The sequence below is a fragment of the Sceloporus occidentalis genome, unplaced genomic scaffold (assembly GCF_023333645.1).
Source record: "Sceloporus occidentalis isolate IW3139 unplaced genomic scaffold, rSceOcc1.0.p SCAF_14, whole genome shotgun sequence".
Classification (NCBI taxonomy): Eukaryota; Metazoa; Chordata; class Lepidosauria; order Squamata; family Phrynosomatidae; genus Sceloporus; species Sceloporus occidentalis.
Window position 1 is genome coordinate 10,606,544 of NW_028316994.1, and position 15,681 is coordinate 10,622,224.

Genomic DNA, 15,681 nt, shown 5'->3' on the forward strand with positions numbered 1-15,681 from the left:
AGTAGTAATGTCTCTGTTATGTAGTCTGGTAAATCTTAATATAAGTGGCAACACACTTGATTCTTTGCTGTAAGCACATTAATTTGTATCATCATGGCATTGCAGTATGATCCCTAAAAACTACCAGTATATCCTGGCTTTCATTTTTGCCATACAAGAAATCAACAAGAATGATGAACTGCTGCCCAACACCACACTAAGATTCAAGATCTATGACAATGCTTTTAATTCATTTCGAAGCTGTGCAGCTGCCATTAAGCTTTTGTTTTTGAGACGAGGGAATCCAGTGAATTTCAAGTGTGGGCAGGTGAATAACTTAATGGCAGCCATTGGAGGACTCACCTCGCCAAATTCTGTCCAGATGAACAACATCTTCAATATCTACAAAATTCCCCAGGTATGTTTGTAGAAAAATAGATGGACCCCAGAGATGGCTTAAGGTCCAAGGACAACGGAAACATGAAATATTCCATCTCTCCCAACACTTCTGTTTGGACCACTGTCAAGCTACTATGTAACCACCAGAAGTGATATAGAAAGTCCTTCCCACATTTCTGAGTGTGGATTGCCTGTTGAGTTTCATGAGAAACATAAAATTGGTTTGACAGATACCATAATGCTTAAAAACAAACTCTAGAAGTGGAATGGATTATACAAAGAAACATTCCAAGCTCTGCTTAAGATAGAGATGAGAAAAAAGTGAAAAAATGGAAAAAAGAGATTGAGGAAAGAAATTCTCTTCCTAATAGGCCAGAGCCTTGTAGATGGAGGTAGTATGACTTGTTAGGGCGTGGAAAGACGCGCTGTGTCCACCACAGCCACCTACAGAGTTGAACCACGTCGACAGGACGCCAGGGAGAAGGAATCAGAGATGTCTGCAAAGGTTTTCAGGCCAAGAAGGAAAATAATCCTTCACCACTGCAAACGACCTGAAGCTCCCGGCTTGAGAAATAATGACAAGAGCACTTCAAGCCTTCACTCTACATGAGGGCTTTAATAAATAAGTTACTTTAATAAATAAATTACTTTGCCAACCAAAGAACCATAACAACAAAACAGAGAGGCAGTTACTCTAACACCAACTGTCATAACTGACACTCACTCTCTCTCTGAAGGACTGACAGTTGAGAATGACAGATGACAGTTGCATCAACATTCAATACACCTTACACACAGAATTTGCTGTTTTCTGATTGGATGGATTCACAAATACATAATGGATTTTTTCCTGTTACTGGCATACTTTAGCTACCACTTTATTTCTTCTAAAATCAAATCTTAGATTATGTTTAATGTGTGTGGAATATTTATAGTAGATATGCTTACAAGTATTTAACCAGTTCTGCATGAACAAATAAACATTCTCTGAGAAGAAAACAAATCATGCCAGATTTCTCATGGAAAATGGCAACAAATGATAACAGTGTAGGGACTTGGCAATGTATTTAGCCTGGAAAAGAGAAGATTGGGAAGTGATATAGTAGTAATTTTTAAATATTTGAAGGGTTGCCTTGTTGAAGATAGAGCAAGCTTATTTTCAGTTACTCTGGAGACTAGAACATGAACCAATGGCTTCAAACTGAAAGGAAGGAGATTCCACCTAAACATTAGGAAGAACATTGTGACAGTAAGAGCTGTTCCACAGTGGAATAGAATGCCTTGGAGGGTAATGGATTCCTCTTCTTTGGAAGCCTTCAGTGGTTGGATGACTATTTCTCAGGAATACTTTAACAATGTGTTTGACTAGTATGTTGGACATGGCAGTGGGTAGGAATAGACAACCCTTCTGGTCCCTTCCAGTTATGATTCTAAGTAAGTTTTGTACAAAAGGGTCCATGAAATGAACCATAGGGAAATGCTTAGTTATGGCTAGAACTAAAAACATGAAACCATTTAGACACATAATTAAAACAAGTAAACAAAGTATTAGGATAGTCATTATCCATTAAAATGCTCCAGACATAAAATTAAAATAGGCCAGTTTAAAATTCACAGTTCAAAATTGACTGGGAGGGCCTGTCAAAAGAGATAGGTCTTTAATACGGTTTTAGATTCAGACAATATTTTTAGCTGTCTAATCTCTACTGGCAGGTTATTCCACAGTCTAGACTGGCTTACCAAAAAGGTCCTCTGGGTGACAGTTGCTAGACTAGTCCTGGCCAGGTGAAGTAAATTAAAACTGATCTGTTAACCATCCTAATGTCACATTTCTGGAATAACCTATTAAATGAGATGATAAGTATTTGAGATAAACCAGTCTGTGTTTGCAAATGATACTGTTTTCTCAGTTTAAATAATATAATGTCTTTCTCTTCAGCTCAGCTATGGTGCCTTTGATCCAGTGTTGAAGGACAAAAGGGGGTTTCCTTCTTTCTACCGGATGGTCCCAAATGAAGCTTCTCAGTATGCTGGGATTCTTCAGCTTCTCAAGCATTTTGGGTGGAAATGGATTGGCCTCATTGTGGCAGATGATGAGAGTGGAGAACGCTTTCTTCGAACCATGAGGCCAAAGCTCTTGCAGAGTCATATTTGCCTTGCTTGGACAATGGTGATCCCAAGAGTGACAGCACTTTCATCAGACATAATAGCTCAAGAAAAACTTGGACCAATTCAATCATCACTCTCACTGAGTGAAACCAATGTGATTCTTGTCTATGGAGACAGCCAGTCTTTGGAAGGTTTACAATTAGTTTTAAATTCTAAAGAAGATGATTATATGGATCCTATAGAGAGAGTGTGGATCACAACAGCTGAATGGGATTTCACAGCTTTAGCAGTTGGGAGGAAATTCACCACTAAGTCTTTCAATGGCACCTTATTATTCCAGCTGCATACAAATGTGGTTCCAGGATTTCAAGAGTTTGCTGAGAGCATAAATCCACTGCTCTCTAATATTTATTTCACCCATCCATTCTGGGCTAGTGCATTTCTTTGTTCATTCCCGCAGTTTAACCTCTATCTACCGAAAAAAGGAAACTGTACTGGCAAGGAGAAGCTGGGAAGCCTTCCTGGAACTGTTTTTGAAATGGGGCTTTCTGGCCAGAGCTATAATATCTATAATGCTGTTTATGCTGTAGCACATGCTCTCCATACTATGTATTCATGGGCATCCAAACAGAAAGCTTTCTTCAATGGCTGGAGCCCCTGGAAAGCCCAGCCTTGGCAGGTAGTCACGGGTCAAGCATCAAATGGGAGAACATTATAAATGATTACAATGAAAATATTCTAAATATTAACAAATAATGAAATATAATCAAAAGAAAAAAAATCAATAAATAAGAACAGCTTAACAAAGACAAGAAACTAGAGATGAGACTTGACCGAGGTAATGGCAACCAAGGCAACTGAGGCAGCAGCAGAGACTTGAAATGGCAGCAGTTGCATCCAAATTTGGAGGACCTGAATGGTCAGCAGTGGCACCCTGAAAAAGTGATAGTGCTCAAAGCAGTGTTGTAAAAGCAACAGCAGCTGCTCACACACCACTTGGGAAAGGGTTTTTTTTTTTTTTTTAAAAAGCCCCAATCTAGGCTAGGAAGCACAGAGCAGAGCAGCCCCTTTGAACAGTGAGGATCTACATGCACTCTTCATTTGGGGAGTGTCTGTCATAAATTGATGGGCAGATCATCATCATCATCATCATCATCATCATCCATTTTAATTCTGTCCTTCCTGTCCTCGAAGTTTGAGGTAGGGTACAATATGTTAAAATACAAAACACAATTTTAAAAAAGAAAACATATAAAAGCAACAGTTAAAACACAATAGTATAAAACAATTAAAATATACTCATATAATACATTCTTTAAAATATACAGTTTAAAGGTCATCATTTAAAATTGACTGGGTAGGTCTGCTGGAAAAGATGTGCCTTTAATGTTGTCTTAAATGCTGTCGGCATTTGCAGCTGCCACATTTCTTCTGGCAGGTCATTCCAGAATCTGGGGGAAGCAGATGAAAAGGTCCTCTGGGAAACTGTCATCAGTCTAGTCCTGGCTGGTTGGAGCCCTGTACTTCCCAGAGGACCTGGGTGTACAGGGCTGATTGTACAGTAATAATAATAATAATAATAATAATAATAATAAAGTTTTATTTTTATACCGCCCTTCTTCAAATCAGGGCGGTGCACAACAAAATTATACAATACAATAAACACCAAAACAAATACAATATACAAAAGCCATATCACAAGTAAAAACCTAAACATATTAAAAACATTACAACCTCATGCTTGTCTGCAGTGCTGGCAGAGGGAGGGGGGTGAATAAACAATCTGGGGGGAAGTATTCAGGGGTAGGCCTGCTCGAATAAATAGGTTTTCAACCCCTTCTTAAATTGGGGTAGGGAGGTGGCTGCGCGGAGCTCTGTGGGCAGCGAGTTCCAGAGGCTGGGGGCCGAGATCGTAAAGGCCCTCTTGGAAGTAGAAACTAACCTAGCCTCCGGAACTCTTAAAAGTTGCTGCCCAGATGATCTGAGAGTGCGGGGCGGATTATATGGGGAGAGGCGGTCCGTCAGATACCCTGGGCCCAAGCCATTTAGGGCTTTATAGGTAACGACCAACACCTTGTATTGCGCCCGGAAGCGAATAGGCAGCCAGTGCAGCTCTTTGAGCACTGGTGTTATGTGACTGGCCCTAGGTGTATTAGTGACCAGTCGGGCTGCCATATTCTGCACTAATTGCAGCTTCCGGGTATGGTACAAGGGTTGCCCCATGTAGAGCGCATTACAGAAGTCCAAGTGAGAGTAGAAAGCAATCCTGTAGGTAACCTGGACCCAAACCACATAGGGCTATAAAAGTAATAACCAACACTTTGTATTTTGCCCAGAAACTAATTGGCAACCAGTGAGTAATTTTAAGATTGGTGTAAAGTGATCACTCCTGGATGTACCTGAATCAGTGGCTGCCATATGTTTCTGGACTTGGTACAAAGGTAGCCTGATGCAGAATGCATTGCAGAAGGCCAGCTAACAACACTAGAAAACAGCTGAAACTACTGATTTGGGGATCACTCTCACTGCATGCTGCAGGCTCCAAGCTCAGTTTGTTGATTTGTCATGCTGCAGAGCTGAAAACCTGGTCTACGCATAAGTTGATTTCAGGAATCTGGAAATGGATGATGCCACTAGAGACCAAGAAACATTCAGAAACAGTCTTTATTTTGAGTGGTTGGGTGGGGGAAAGGGGCTACATATGTATCCCTTTTTTCATCATTTTACAGAGTTGTAAACTTGTTCTCCTTTCTTTCAGCTTCTTTCCTTCTTGAAAAATGTTCACTTTAATAATAGTGCTGGTGAAGAGATATTTTTTGATGGTAATGCAGATCTGACAACAGGATATGATCTGATCAACTTGGTCACATACTCCAATGAATCTTTCCGGAGAATTCTACTTGCAACAATAGACTCCAAAGATGCTGGAGAACAAAAATTCAACTTTCCTGGAAATATTATTGTGTGGAATCACAAGTTCAATAAGGTAGGAATGATTCCCCCCTTCATAATCACAGACTTGTAAACAATATATTTATACTATTCTTGCAGACAAGCTTGTAAAACGTGGGCTAGACAAGGTCACTGTTACATGGATTTGTAATTGATTGACTGGCTGAACCCAAAGGGTGCCCAACAATGGCACCTTTTCATCCTGGAGAGAAGTGACCAGTGGGGTCCCACAGGGCTCTGCCCTGGGGCCAGTGTTATTCAACATCTTTATCAATGACCTGGAGGACAGAATTGGGAACATACTTATCAAATTTGCAGATGACATCAAATTAGGAGGAATAGCTAATACTCCAGAGGACAGGATCAAAATTCAAAATGACCTGAATAGACTTGAAAGCTGGGCCAAAGCTAACAAAATGAAAATCAACACGGAGAAATGTAAGGTACTGCACTTAGGGCAGAAAAATGAAATGCACAGATATAGGATGGGGGACACCTGGCTGAATGAAACTACATCTGAAAGGGATCTGGGAGTCCAAGTGGACCACAAGTTGAACATGAGTGAACAGTGTGATGCGGCAGCTAAAAAAGTCAATGCAATTTTAGGCTGCATCAATAAAAGTATAGTGTCTAGATCAAGAGAAATAATAGTGCCACTGTATTCTGCTTTGGTCAGGAACCACCTGAAATATTGTGTCCAGTTCTGGGCACCACAATTTAAAAAGGATGTTGAGAAACTAGAGTGTATCCAAAGGAGGGCAACTAAAATGGTGAAGGGTCTGGAAACCATGCCCTATGAGGAATGACTCAAGGAGCTGGGGATGATTAGCCTGGAGAAGAGAAGGTTAAGAGGTGATATGATAGCCCTGTTTAAATATTTGAAAGCAAGTCATATTGAGGAGGGAGCAAGCTTGTTTTCTGCTGCTCCAGAGAACAGGACCCAGAGCAATGGATGCAAGCTGCAGGAAAAGAGATTCCAGCTCAACATTAGGAAGAACTTCCTGACAGTAAGGGCTGTTCGACAGTGGAACATACTCCCTCGGAGTGTAGTGGAGTCTCCTTCCTTGGAGGTCTTTAAGCAGAGGCTAGATGGCCAACTGTCGGGGATGATTTGATTTGGATTTCCTGCATGGCAGGGGGTTGGACTGGATGGCCCGTGTGGTCTCTTCCAATTCTATGATTCTACTATATTGGCATTACAAATATTAAACAAATGTCAAAAATCATAATATAGAACAGTGCCCCCTTGACTTAAGCGAGGGATCTGTTCTGGACCACTCCGTGTAAGGCAAATAGTGTGTATGATTGAGCCCCATTGAAAATAATGGGGCTCATGCATGGCATGCAGTGTGGTGTATGTGCCGCTGCAACCCTGTTGCATGGCTTTCAGCATAAGTACGATGCGCCTGCAATGTAAATATCAACATGCTTATTAACTGAAAATCATATTACAGTGGGTATTTCTTATTGAGGGGTGTCTGTTCTGGATCCCTTTTTGGATGGCAAAAACCAAGGGACTTCAGGTCCTATGCTATTCAATGGTGGCGTATGGACACGCGGTCATTGAAGTCAATGGAGGTTGCCATCCACAGATGCTCAAATCCATGGATGGCAAGCCTGTGGTAGGGTTGAGTGCCCTGTATATACTATCAAGCAAAGCTTGGAATGTTGCATTTCAAAAGGAACAGGTTATTTTGGTTATTACTCTGATACCCTGTCTTTCTGACACATTAATTATTATTATTTTTTAATGCTGAATCTTGCATATGGTATGGCTTCTTCTTTTGAAAGCCTGCTCCTGTAGAAAATATTTTGTCAGAAATACTCAGGGAAGTGGAGAGTATGTAGAGGTGCATTCATCGGACCCAAACAACCGTGTAGGAGGAAAAAGCTCCTTTTGCTGTTATCATGATGGGTGCTTGAATGAAGCTAAGTAGATGCTATTGTCCTTATTTTCTTTGGCCAAATGAAGTGAATTGATAGTGTTGATATTGTTGTTGAAAAGTGTTATCTGATCAGCTGGATCTGTAGAAATGTTATCTTTGAAGCTTCATTCAACATTTCCCACTTCAAGTGCTATTCTTTGTTAGATGGTGCCCAAATCCACCTGTGTGGAGAGCTGTCTTCCTGGCCAGAACATGTTCCTTCAGCCGGGGAAGCAAGTCTGTTGCTATGACTGTGTTCAGTGCCCAGCAGGGAGGATTTCAATAAATACTGGTAAGTGAACAGTTTCTGGCAAAAGTGTAAAAACCAGGTGAATTTTAATTGCTGTTCTTTCTATGGACATACTATGTACAGCACTGTGTAAATTTTACAGCGCTTTATAAATACACTTTAATAATAATAATGAACATAAATGAACACTTATTAAGACAGGATATTATCATACTTGTCTAATCCTGTTTTTGTCAACGGATAGGGGTGCACTTACTCTAAGCACGGGCTTATCGCATTCACCCGTGGCTGGGCAAATGCAGCCCATATACAGCCCATATGCAATTCGGGTTTATTCCATGGCTTTTCAAGCATGGGAAAAGCTTTTGGGGGACTGCAATAATAGAAACAATGGATGTCAACTGCATGCAAGGAGTACTGAGACCTTGCCTCTGACTTTCAGATGCTAACCAATGTGAGAAGTGCTCAGAAGATCAGTATCCAAACAAGAACCAGGACCAATGTATCCCTAAAGAAATAATCTACCTATCTTACAAGGAGCCACTGGGAGCAGTTCTGGCATTTGTGGCATTTTCCTTTTCTGTGATGACTGTTCTGCTGTTGTTGATCTTCATTCACTATCACAATACACCAATTGTCAAAGCCAACAACTGGACTGTCACATGTATTCTACTCTGTTCTTTACTTGTCTGTTTCCTCTCCTCCTTCTTATTCATTGGAAGGCCAGGAAAGATGACCTGCCTTCTGAGGCAAATAGTTTTTGGCATTATATTTTCTATTGCTGTTGCTTGTGTATTAGCAAAAACGATCACTGTCGTTTTGGCCTTTACGGTCACCAAGCCAGGAAACCAGATCAAAAATTGCTTGGGAAAGAGACTAGAAGTGCTGGTGATTGTTTTCTCTTCTCTAATTCAAATCGGCATCTGCGTTGCATGGTTAGCAGTTTCTCCCCCTTTCCCAGAATATGACATGCAGTCCCAGGTGGATCAGATTATAGTGCAATGTAACGAAGGTTCTGACTTCATGTTCTACATTGTATTAAGCTACATAGGGTTGTTGGCCATTATCAGTTTCACTGTGGCTTTCTTTGCCCGGAAGCTGCCTGACACTTTTAATGAAGCTAAGCTCATCACTTTCAGCATGTTGGTCTTTTGCAGTGTTTGGGTGTCCTTTGTTCCCACGTACCTGAGCACAAAGGGGAAATACATGGTGGCTGTGGAGATCTTCTCCATCTTAGCCTCTAGCACTGGATTGTTGGGCTGCATCTTTCTTCCCAAACTCTATATTATTTTACTGAGGCCTGAGCTGAACACCAGGGAGCAACTGGTAAGTAAAAAGGGTGGGTATAGATGAGAAAGGAAGACATATCCTCAGGAATTATCCCCTGAGGTATAATTACATTCTGACTATGTAGTTGTTTTGTTTTGTACTGTGCATCAAAAGTAGGCATGGTGTGTCCCTCTAATCCAGTGGATCCTATACTGTTTTCCTCCATATGTTTGAAATATCAGCTGCCAGAATTCCTGACTGTTGACCAAGCTGGCTTGGGCCTCTAGGAGTTAAAGTCCAAAATGTCTGCAGGACTAAAGTTTGGGAACCACTGCTCTAGACATTGTTGGATTCCAGTCCCTCTTAGTTCTATCTCATATCACATGTTCTTCTGTGATATACTGTGGTGGTTATGGTGTGTTTCTCCACTCTTGGTATAGTCCATTACAGTTCCTTCAGCTCAAAGGAAATCTTAAAATATTTCTTAGTATGTTTGATTATTATCTCATTACAGATGCTTGTCAAATACTTTACACATCCCACACATCTATCACAAGGTGTAGTTGGTCTCTTATTAATTGTTATTATTGAAATATTCATACTTTGCATATATCAAAGGACATTGGGCTGCAAGCAAAAGGATTCCAAGAATCAGTGTCGTCTCCTTTTCCAGGCTGTCCCAGAGACTGGCAGCAGCCACCATGTTCAAATGCCTTGTTTGGTTGTCCTCTGTCCTCTGGTTATTCAATAGAATAAACACTAAGAATAGGTATATAGAATAGGAAGAATAAAACAATGACTAGAGGCAGGACATGTATTACCCAAAGAAACAAATAAGATCAGGGTTTGAATTCCCACTGAGCCATGAAACCTACTGCCTATTAGACAAGTCACACTCCCTCAGCCTCAGAGTACGACAATGGCAAACCCCCTCAGAAGAAACATGCCAAGTAAACCCCATGATAAGGCTCGTCTGAGCATTGCCATAAGTCAGAAACGACCAGAAGGCACACAACAGCAGCAGCAGCAACAAAAGACAGGATACAGAGATTTTGAAAGTGACAACTATCTCTTATGTAGAATTTGTCCACTCACATTCTATGAATGACCAGAGTTTTGATCAAAGTGCCATCTAATTTGGAAACAGAAGCTTTAAAATGTGTTTAAAACATCTGAAGGTACAATGCAAAATGCATATGTTCTTTCAATGACGGTTGGCAACCTGTGTCATAGAAGTATCTTTTGGCAAATTTACCAAGAGGCTAAAATAATGTGAGACTAGTAACATCTGAAATAGCTAGATGAAAGAATAAAGAGAACAACCTTGGAGCAACCATGAAATTTGGATAAAGAATGAAAGATGCTATATGATGTCATGGGCAACTTAGCCAATCATCATTCAGCTCTCATGACACAGTAGACAACCTCACAAATAGCTTTACTCACAATTAGTTCTGGATATGGAGACATTGTGTGGGTGTGTCTTTTTTTAAGGAGATGTGTTCAAGAGGCTTTTTATGGAACAAGAGTGTAAAAAATGAGTTTAAAAAGAATTACTGCATAATCAGATCTAGAATCAGGCATGCATAATACTTCAAATGCAATTGCCAGTCCTTCCAGTCACAAGAATTTCAGGTTCCATGAGAAAGGAAGAAATTTACCTAGGATTCAATTGAGACTTGCACCAAGAGAAACTTTATCTAAGCTGACATTCCAGGGCAGTAACTTATGGGGTGCATTCCTACTTAGAATTTAAACTGGGTTTACAATTTGCTTTCTCTCCGTGTTGGTAATCAATTCCAAAAGGTCCCTCGTTCCCACTATGAAAGTTTTTCTTTTCATTAGCCCTATGTAATCACTTCTTTTTTGGCACGGTTGTCATTCCCACTAGTTGTGCCTCTTCAAAATGCATGTCAATCAGTGATGTAAACACGAGCCCCGACTCTGTGTGGGGGGAGGGCACTGGCAGGCACTTTGACAAGCCTGGGGGGTGCAGAGCAGGAGGACAGGGTGAGGGAAGGAAGACAAGGCATGGCGTGGCATGTAGAGAAGAGGAGGAAGAGGATGGCATGAGGGGGAGCAAGGCAAGGGAAGGCATGACATGGGGGGGGGGGAAGATGAGGATGTTGCAAGGGGGAGCATGGCATGGCATAATAATAATAATTTATTTCTATTTCCCGCCTCTCCCAATGGATCGAGGCGGGATCACAGCAGATAAAATACATACAGAGCATACAAATTTACAACATTAAAACCTCATAAAAATTATCCTTAAATTACAAAACATACAATATAATATAATGCAGTACAAGTCAAATACAATAGCTGAACCAGAGTTGACGTTTGTATCTTATGTGGTCGGGGATAGGGAGAAAGATAGATATATACAGTGCACCCTTACTTTACGCAGGTGATCCGTTCCGGACTCCCCCACGTAAAGCAAATACCACCTATGCTTGAGCCCCATTTAAATTAATGGGGCTCATGCATCTGGTGGCATAGCAGCACATGCATGCCATGGGTGCACACCCCAATCATCCCTATGGGATGTGCTACCTCTTCCCCCTGCACGGCTTTCAGCGTATGCTGAAAGCTGCGTAAAGCGCACCCATGTATGACATGGCATAGCATGGCATGGGGGGGGGGGAGGAGATGAAGACGCCATAAGGGGGAGGAAGGGAAGGCATGGGTGAGAGGAGGATGAGGAAGGGGCTGTGCAGTGCATTGCAAGGAGGAGGTAGAGAAAGGCAAAGCATGGCATGCTGTAAGTTTTTTAAAATAAATTTATTAAGGAATTTATTTGTTCTTCTAGCTTCTTGCTTTTGCAAGTAGTTGCAAAATCAATGAATTGATTCTTCTCTTACTTTTTTTTTAAAAAAACAAGCTCCGAAAGGTCACACCACAAACAAAAAGGCAGCACTGGGTTGTGTGTGAAATCTCCCAGAAACTGAGGAGGGATGGTAAACACCCCTCTGCCATTATTCCCTCCCCTCCAGAATGATGTGATTTCAATCTGTCGTCCTCACTTGTTGAACGACAAAAGAACTGCTTAGAAAATAGTGTCTGGAAAAATCATTTTTATGTGTGTGTGTTTGCTTCGCTTTATCACGACAGGACTCAATCAATCAATCAATATTGCAACAGGAACCAGTTTCAAATGGGAATGAGGGTCATTTAAACCAATCAGAAAAACATTTTTTTTGTAGTGGGAACACGGCCAAGGTGTCAGCCACCAATTGGCCTACATACCACACCATACTAAATTCATAGTAAGCGTTTTTGTACTGATGTTACTTGTAAATCATAATTCCTGTATATCACCAAATGTAATGGCAGTAATTGTGGCATAGGGAATTAGCAACATTCAAATTATAGTTTTAAATTACAATATCACAAGCACAAACTAAATGTAGTCAGAGTAGAAAGTGAGATGGATCTGAGGATATAGATATACTAATATGTGACTCACTCAAAGGAAACCTCTGATATCCAGAACTGAGAGAGAGGAAAGAAAAGTGGATACCCTTCTCCTTCTTTTTCTTCTTACTGGCCCTGTGCCAGTTCTCGCGAATTGAGAAAGTTACACCAAACTTGCAAATGTTGCTTTCTATGCTGTTTACCTGACCAATAACAGACTATCATCAGTCGTGGGGGAAAAAGAAACATATTTTCTTAGATTGTCCTGGGACCTGAGGATTTCAAGAAAACAAATGATTTGCCCCATAATTATTAAAATGACTGTGTTGAGTACTGCCACTCTTTGAATCCCCATGGGTAGTCAGTCTTCGGAAGTAATGTGGAAATAGTTCTTCCCTCTTACTATGCTGTGGATTTAGTCTATAAAGACTGCTGTCCAAACAACCTGCTGAAGTCCAGTTTAATCTAAGGCAGACAGATCTGAGAAGACAAACTTTTCTCTTTTTTCTCTGGTCTCTGAAGGTTAGCATAAAGATGTCCAGCTGGTGCTTGGCTGCAGAGTTCTTAGCATTCTGGTTGTTTTTGTTGCTGCTATCACCATGTTATTCTTGCAGCAACTGTTTGGGCTCTTTCAAGCATAGTGAGGTGACAAGCATTCAAGCTCATCCATATGATTCATCAAAAGCTGTTTTCATTGGTGAATTTGTATCCATTCAACTTGGAAACTTCATTGTGCCAGATTTTCAGAAACACCCAGAGTCCTCAGGAACAGTTTCTTAGTAAGTTCTTGTTGATGATGATGATGGTGATATTGTTGCTCTTTTTCTTCTTGTTGATTTATAATTTCTAAAATGGGTCTGATAATAATTATTAGTTTCATAAAGGAAACTAGTGTTTTAAGGACCTACTCTATTTCTCTATTCCCTCTTTCTATTGTTTTTAAGTATTTATGATGTCTCATCACACTAAAGATATCAAGAGGTCAATATTATATCTCTCCCCCTTCTAAATTCTTTCCACATTTCCAAGGAATGTTTGAAGGTGGACTTGGTAGCAGAGAGGGATCTTTATTTTTCTCAAAAGATAAAGCTTTTGTTTAGCTTGGGAATGATCAAAAGCAGTCTATTAGTGTGGTTCAGGCTGGGGTAAATGATTATCAAAAATAAAAACAACAAAAAATAAATTAGAGTAAATCCTTATAAAAAGGGAGTTTACTGGTAACAAAGATTCCTCCTTCCTCAGATCCATCCGAAAAATGTGTGAGAGGGAAAGCAAAGAGGTGAGGGAAGAAGGAGAATATTCCACTCATAAGAGTACAGCTTAGAACTAACATGCTATAAGTAATGCAGACATATTTACGTAGGTAGTCTCCAGATTATGAAAGTTACAGTAAACATCAAAATAAAGTTTATAGTTGTGAGCATTGCTCCTGATTTGATTACTGCAGTGAATAAAGGCTTATAGTCCTTTTCAGCTGCTACTTTGGAAAGGCATCCCGAGAGGCATTTTGGCAGGCATGTTTTGAGTTGTACACCATTTTTTTCTCCATAGAAAGGTTTTTCTTTCTTAATGTTTTGGCTGACAGACATTTTTAAAACAATATGGTAAGAGTAGGGAATATATTGTTTCGGGAAAGTAATTTTCCAAGGTCTGCTTCAGACAGATAGGGAAGACAAGGGAAGGAAATAAGGAAAGAAATGAAGTGCTGCCATATTTCACACGTGACACAGATTTGGAGTTTGTGGCAGAGGAAGAAGAACTGCACCAGAATGCACCCACCCAAAGTGAGTCGATCTCTGTTTCAGGACCTTTTCTTATTTATATCAAATGAATCAACGTATCAGGGCTTGAACACTTCATGGAAAGGCTGGTTGGAAAAAGTAAAAGTAAAACATGCCAAGGTCATATTTAGTGAGAGAGGAACAAATTTTCCTTTCTTATTCCAAAGAAGAACACATTTTTGTTCTACGGTATTGTAAAAGCAAATGGCATTTTATGGTCCACACTGTTAAATGCAAGATTTTGGAGATCTAAAGAGAGCTGAATATTTTAAATTTTTCTCTCCTCACCACCAAAACTGGAGGAGGGGATGGTAGAGAGTTCATTACATTATAGCTTTTGCTTAAGGAAAACCCCCATCCCGCAAATGCTTCTTTTGTTTGATTATGGCACACAACAACAAGAACAACGCATTACAATGGTGTTGCCATGAGCAATGCATAATCCACGAAAACCACACGTACTCCGTTTGAAGTGGTCATTGTACTTTGTTGCTGTTGTTGTTCCTTCAAGTTGTTTCTGGCTTATGACAATCCTAAGGTGACCCTTTCATGGAGTTTTCTTGGCACACTTCTTTAGTGGTGGTGGTGAATTCCCATCTTTGAGCCTAAGAGTGAGTGACTTGCTCAGGGTCACCCATTCGGTTTCTATGGCCAAGCCAGGATTCTAAACCTGTTCTCCATAAACCAATGCTCAAACAACTACACTATGTTGGTTCTGATACATTGTACTTGCAAAGGAAAATGTAATAGCGCAGCTAACAAAAAAGTAGTGGGATGTGTATTCAAATAATATAAATATATGTATACAGGTTCCTATCCCTCCCAAAAGAAGAGGATTTCATCATGTTTCAGCAAACCTTTTATTCAAAACTTCCATTATGCACAAGAGAAATGAAGCAACTGGGCCAGGTAATCTTCTAGAGATCACTTGATAGCTTCTTTCAAAATGAATCCCAAAATGATTTTTTTTCTTTTAGTGCCCACCACTCATTTTATGATTTCCATTTTGGTGACAAGACTCAGATCTGTGCCTTTTTCAGTGTGCCAGAGTAGCTAGTCAGGCAGGTTAATCTGCTTTCCCTCTTTCCTTCTGCTTTTCTCTTTGCACGTGCTCAATAGGTGATAATGGAGGCAGCTGTTTACCTTGCTTGTTGTACACAACTACAGTAGCATCACCTAGAATAGAGCAGAAGCCCATTCTTTCCCTGGTCAAACTTTATTGTCTTCTTTACTGTAGACACACTGTGTCCAACTTTCTTCAGCCTTCCTTCACCAGCCTCCCAATGCCAATGCCAATTCCGATGCTGGAAAAAATAAACGTACAACAAGACAAGAAAGGGGAGAAGTTGTCATAAGCTCTTAAAACAGCCACCCACTAAACCTGAATAATCATCCTAAATAAAATACCTTGAAGGATCTACTGCATTTGGACTAGTAATAATAATAACTTCCACAACCAGAATATAAAGGATCTACACTTTTCACAAACCCAGATGCCAGCTTGATCATCACACTATTCTGGGAGCAATAATATAGGGATTATTAACATCACTCATAACATTGGGGTGCATTTACTTGTTCTTCCTCCAATGTGATATAT

The 15,681-nt window shown here is 40.3% G+C and overlaps 2 protein-coding genes across 2 annotated transcripts in view; both read left to right on the plus strand.

Annotated features, from left to right (window-relative positions):
- Positions 1 to 106: 106 nt before the first annotated feature.
- Positions 107 to 8,967, plus strand: LOC149303885 (vomeronasal type-2 receptor 26-like). The gene is made up of 5 exons (XM_089480303.1): positions 107 to 397; positions 2,318 to 3,166; positions 5,246 to 5,473; positions 7,530 to 7,656; positions 8,057 to 8,967. The coding sequence occupies exons 1-5, from the start codon at positions 107 to 109 to the stop codon at positions 8,965 to 8,967; spliced, it is 2,406 nt and encodes an 801-aa protein (XP_089336429.1).
- Positions 7,574 to 15,681, plus strand: part of LOC149303886 (vomeronasal type-2 receptor 26-like) — a 24,130-nt gene continuing 16,022 nt past the window's right edge. The window contains exon 1 of the mRNA XM_089480305.1: positions 7,574 to 7,656. The gene's annotated coding sequence lies outside the window, so the exon portion shown is untranslated. The remainder of the gene's footprint in view (positions 7,657 to 15,681) is intronic.